Genomic DNA, 5,808 nt, shown 5'->3' with positions numbered 1-5,808 from the left:
TAAAAAAAAATCAAGTAATTATATCACTGCATAAAATCTAAATCGTAAAGTTATCCGTTGTATTTCTAATGTGTCAGCTCCAATATTAATCCCACCTTATAATTGAAAAGGTAAATCGTCAGGCTAAACAACCATATTGCTGCCACCAAAATCAATTAGTTTTACATGGTTACATGAAATTCTTAAACTAGCATTTAAAGGTAAAGAAATTCTTAAGTAGGTATTATCAACTAAAAACATAATATACAACATACAACACGCGTGTAAGAGTATTTTAAAGGATTGCAAAATCCGTATTGTTATTTGGTGGAAAATATAATATTAATATATGTTTTATGTGAAAATGGTTCAAAATTTAAATTTTTTTTTTTTTAATTTATTATATTTTTATAATCTTATATATTATTTTTTAAAATATATAAAATTAAATTTTATTTTCGCATAAATTAGAATATGTATACTTTATAAGTTTCATTTTTTATTTTATATATTATATTTTTATAATCTTATATTTTTTTATCACATTATTTAAAACTTATTTTATACAGTAAATATATAATATAAATTTTATCTTTAATGTATATTTTTTTATATAAATTTTATAATTTTATAAAATGACAATATTTATTATCTTTTAAAATATTTATATATATATATATATATATATAATTTAATGACAATATTTTTTAGTTATATTAATACATTTTTGTTATTTATTATAATATTATTTTTTATTTATATTACAATAAATAACATGAATATATTAATATAGATAAAAAAATGTTGTCATTAACTCACAAGCATTATTTTAAAATATAAATATAATTTATAAAATAAAAATAAAACTTATATAAATATACATATTCTAATTTATGTGAAAATATAATTTAATCTTATATATTATATTTTAAAAGATAATATACGAGATTATAAAAATATAATAAATTTAAAAAAAATAAAATTTGAATTTTGAATTATTTTCGCATAAGATTAAACCTATATTGACACTATATGTTGCATGAAATATTTAAATGAGTACTTAGGTAAAGAAATTCTTAAGTAGATACTATCAACTAAAAACATAATATAAAGCATACAACACGCGTGTAAGAGTATTTTAAAGGATTGCAAAATCCGTATTGTTATTTGGTGGAAAATGTAGTATTAATATATGTTTTATGTGAAAATGATTCAAAATTTAAATTTTATTTTTTTAATTTATTATATTTTTATAATCTTATATATTATCTTTTAAAATATATAAGATTAAATTTTATTTTCACATAAATTAGAATATGTATACTTTATAAGTTTTATTTTTTATTTTATATATTATATTTTTATAATCTTATATTTTTTTATCACATTATTCAAAACTTATTTTATACAGTAAATATATAATATAAATTTTATCTTTAATGTATATTTATTTTTTTATATAAATTTTATAATTTTATAAAATGACAATATTTATTATCTTTTAAAATATTTAATATATATATATATATATATATATATATATATATAATTTAATGACAATATTTTTTAGTTACATTAAGACATTTTTGTTATTTATTATAATAGTATTTTTTATTTATATTACAATAAATAACATGAATATCTTAATATAGATTAAAAATGTTGTCATTAACTCACAAGCGTTATTTTAAAATATAAATATAATTTATAAAATAAAAATAAAACTTATATAAATATACATATTTTAATTTATGTGAAAATAGAATTTAATCTTATATATTATATTTTAAAAGATAATATACGAGATTATAAAAATATAATAAATTTAAAGAGAATAAAATTTGAATTTTGAATTATTTTCGCATAAAATTAAACATATATTAACACTATATGTTGCATGAAATATTTAAATGAGTACTTAGGTGTAGTGATAAAAAAAATATGCTTCTCACTTCAAGGACCATGGTTTTAGTTATTTCTTACTTATTTTTAAAGTTCTTTTTTTTTTTTTTAAAGAAAATGTTGATCAACTTTCTAATCTAGTCAACGTTTAAACTATAACGGTCGGTTAAAATCAGTTTTGAGACTTAGTGAATTTTGAAATATAAAAGAACTAAATTAAAAATTAAGAAGCCCGATTTAATAAAACAGAAAAAATAAAAAGACAAATTTCGCAATTAAGCCTATGTTAAAAAGGTACTTATTTCAAAATTAAAAAGACCAATTGTCAAGTAGGGGTGAGAATAGGTCAGGACAGGCCAGACTTTGAAAGGTGTGAGTCTAGCCTACGATAAATCTTTGAGGTTGAGCCTGGCCTATAGCCTATCAAAGGCTTTTATTTTGACTCGGTCTGACCTTTTTAAAAGTCTGGTCTGACCTGATAGTCTTTTTAAAAGTCTTCTTCACAATAAATATTTAATATTTTATGGAGTAGGAACGTAATAGGAAAGTTAAAGAAAAATAAAAGTCAATCAAAATAATGAGGAATATAAAAGGGCACATGATTCACACCTAAATTGTAATTAAAGTCCTTGATTATAGGAATAGAAGTTATGGAGCAGTAATGTGTAATAATCAAAGTCTAAGTCTGATAGCTTCAAAAAAAAATTAATTGTATCCAAAAAATTATATATATATATATATATATATATATATATATATATATATAGGTCGGCCTATCAGGCTTATAAGACTTTTTAATAAGCCTAAGTCTGGTCTATTTAATTTAATAGGTTTTTAAAAAAATTTAAGCCTAACATTTTATTTAAATAGATCAGTTCAGGTCAGGCTTTATGTAGGCCCCTGTAAACCGGCCGGACCTATTCCCACCCCTATTGTCAAGTGCACGGATAAATTTTCAAGCTACCCACGACCCGAGGATCACAATTCCATTTTTGTCTAAATTTCTGAGTAAATGGGTTTCTAGATGTGGAATTTTATTAGTGATTCTTTCAGAACCATAGCTTATCATATGAGTCTGAATTTCATATTTCCGTATGTGAAAAGAAGTATAAATATTTTCATAAAGCAGACGCTCATTAAAGTATTTAAGGTGCAGCTAAGCATTAACATAATCCAAAGTCCACGGTAACATTGCCAAAAGTAATCCTCTACAGATTTTCCTTGTATATACTTCTGAATTCTCAAGCCTAGTTGCAAAGAAAACGTGGAAGAACAAAAAACCTATTTAAGGAAAATCATTAACAATTAGACTGAGTGAAACATTATTCTAAATATGGTAATTACTTTTGCGTGATCTTTTTTTAATGGCACCTCCCTTATTTCTTTAAATATTATTATAAAATTATTCCTATTTTTTAAAAAATAAACTTCGCATCTTTTTTTCCAAACATATCAAAATCTCTTTTGAAATTTTAGATTACCCTGACACCAATAAGATTCTTAACATCAGTAACAGATAAAAAAGATATTCGAAAAGGAAAACCTTGACATTGGGCCTTTAATGGGTTTGCATTTACTGTCAAATCAGGCCCATAGAAAAGAAGCGGTTCAATTTTCAGATTCGGGTTTCGTTCCCATTTTTGGATCCCTTCAGAACTGAACCACACGCCGTTACGAAGCTTCGAGTTCAGAGGGTCGACGCATCATAGCATACAAGCAACGGCGGCGGAAACCACCGTTCGACGCCGATCTTTTTCCACCGTTTCTTCAAAGTGTAAAGTCTTCGCTTCTCCCGTTCATTTCTTCAGGTAGCATATGCTTTATGAGCTTTCTGGAAACTCTGATTATTTGATAGTGATATGTTAGCGTTTACTCTATAGTGTTGGAATTTGTATTCTTTTATATTTCGCTTCAGAAACATATATAGACCGGGAAATAGAATGTGAAGCTATTCAGTAGTAAGTTTTTTAGTTTCTGAATTGCAATTGTATTTAAAAACAATAGTTATGGTTCTCATTTTTTTTTTTTTTATAATTGATGATTTTGGTCCCTCTTGATGGAACTTAGGATTCTAGGGTGAGGTACAATTACAAAATTCACCAACTATAAAAAATACCACGAGCAAAATCATTGTTTTTAGGGATTAAGACCAATTTTGATTTTGATTGAAAAGTTAAGGGACTTAAAACACATCTTATCCTATATTACTTAAGAGCCTGTTTGGTGTAGATTACTTTTGAAGAAATAATTTTTTTTTTCAAGAAATCTCGTATGAAGCAGGAAAAAAAAAAGCAATTATTTCTCCTTGAATCACTAAGACGATACTGATAAACACTAAACAGTTATTCCTTTGGATAGAATATAGATGTTGCAGATGTATGCATGCGCACTGATTTTAGCCAAATTTATATGAAAAATGCATAAAAAATAGTTCTGTGGGATTGGGAAGGAGGGGGGAATGATACAATGTTCTTATAATTTCAGCTTTGTTAGTTTCCTGCTCTCCTTAAGCTCCAATAATTGATAGTTTTAAATTTATCAAACTCTCAAGTACAACCTTTAAAAGGGAAGGTAGAAGTTGAAGTTAGTTTATGCGTTGTACTGCATCGTATTGATAAACTAGGTATCTGAACTCTAAGCAATCAAGGGTGTTGAATTCAAGTTTGAAGAGATTACTCAGCTGACACAGGGTAGAATGTAGATCTGTACATGTATTCATATCGAGTTATTCTTCTATATAGTTGTGTTCCACCCTGAAGTGAAATAAATTTGTCTGAATCTTTCAGAAGAACGTCATGGCAATGAACCGTGCCAGGTATATTAGACACATTCTTACCACCAAAGAGGTAGTTGGGGTTGCATGCCAACGAACTTTTGCCACCGGTAAAGCAAAGAAAGGATCTAAAGGGGGTGCAGCTGCTGATGCGCCCAAAGCATCAACTCTTAGCAAGGAAGTCAAGTCTAGTACAGTTGTAGGTGCCAACATTCTCAAGGAAGGAACTGATCCAAAAATCCAGCCTGATTCAGAATACCCTGACTGGTTGTGGCATCTGCTTGATAAACGCCCTGCACTTAGTGAACTGCGTAGGAGGAATATTGATACACTATCTTATGAAGATCTAAAACGCTTTGTTAAGCTGGATACCCGAGCAAGGATCAAGGAGAATAACTCTGTCAAGGCAAAGAACTGATTCAATTGTCAAATGGAGAAATTAGGGGGAGGGGGGGGTTTGAAATAACAGTGTGGAGTTTTTCCATTTCTTTTATTATTTTGTGGTTCTCAGTCTTCTGGGATTCCTTTGAGTAATTAGCATACATGTATGCAAAACATTAAGCGGAACAAAAAGCCAAAGAATTGCATGGTTTAACACTTTTGTTGTTTCTTTTCTTTCTACTACTTTTGTGTCTATTTTTCCCCCCGGGATGCTTGTGGTAGATTAAATGTGATTGCTTTTGTTGATTGAACAGAACCTGGTCAACAATTTTTTTTCTTCTTTTCTTTGCTTTAGCTTTTCAAGACTGATTAGACATTTATAATGGTCATTCAAGAGGATTCTTATAGACGGCGAAGGAATGTCCTTCCCCTCTAACTCAAAATTGTGGTGACTGCAGAACGGTAATTGCACATTTGTGCGCATCAAATTTGCTTTCGTTCAAAACATTGTCTAAGTAAAGATTTGAAAAAAGTTTCCCATTACATACTTATTTTGTGAAAGATACATACGGAATTTTAAATTTTTGTAATCATTTCTGATAGAAATGCAATGAGATTTGTTGTGATTGGCATTGCTCCCATTATGTGATTCTTCTTACAAGAATGGTTTATTGTACTTTAGAAACATAAACTAGTTCCACTTAATGCAATTATGTATAAGTTATTTTTATTGCTTCATGTACATGGGCCATAGTTTTGACATTGCTATCGAA

The 5,808-nt window shown here is 27.3% G+C and overlaps 1 protein-coding gene across 2 annotated transcripts; it reads left to right on the top strand.

The window, feature by feature from the left end:
- Positions 1-3,480: 3,480 nt before the first annotated feature.
- On the top strand, positions 3,481-5,254 carry LOC100499962 (putative mitochondrial ribosomal protein L37). Of its 2 annotated transcripts, none has more exons than XM_041012377.1 (2): positions 3,481-3,655; positions 4,668-5,251. In XM_041012377.1, the coding sequence occupies exon 2, from the start codon at positions 4,677-4,679 to the stop codon at positions 5,070-5,072; it is 396 nt and encodes a 131-aa protein (XP_040868311.1). In that variant the 5' UTR covers positions 3,481-3,655; positions 4,668-4,676; the 3' UTR covers positions 5,073-5,251. The 2 variants fall into 2 exon arrangements, with proteins under 2 accessions (XP_040868311.1, NP_001238663.1); NM_001251734.2 differs by having other exon boundaries at positions 3,505-3,689; positions 4,668-5,254.
- The last annotated feature ends 554 nt before the right edge of the window (positions 5,255-5,808 follow it).

The sequence above is a fragment of the Glycine max genome, chromosome 19 (genome assembly GCF_000004515.6).
Source record: "Glycine max cultivar Williams 82 chromosome 19, Glycine_max_v4.0, whole genome shotgun sequence".
Classification (NCBI taxonomy): Eukaryota; Viridiplantae; Streptophyta; class Magnoliopsida; order Fabales; family Fabaceae; genus Glycine; species Glycine max.
This window is presented reverse-complemented; position numbering and strand designations above follow the sequence as displayed.

Bases quoted from the DNA above. Each gene is read 5' to 3' on its own strand.
- LOC100499962 (NM_001251734.2), top strand. From the start codon at position 4,677: ATGGCAATGAACCGTGCCAGGTATATTAGACACATTCTTACCACCAAA.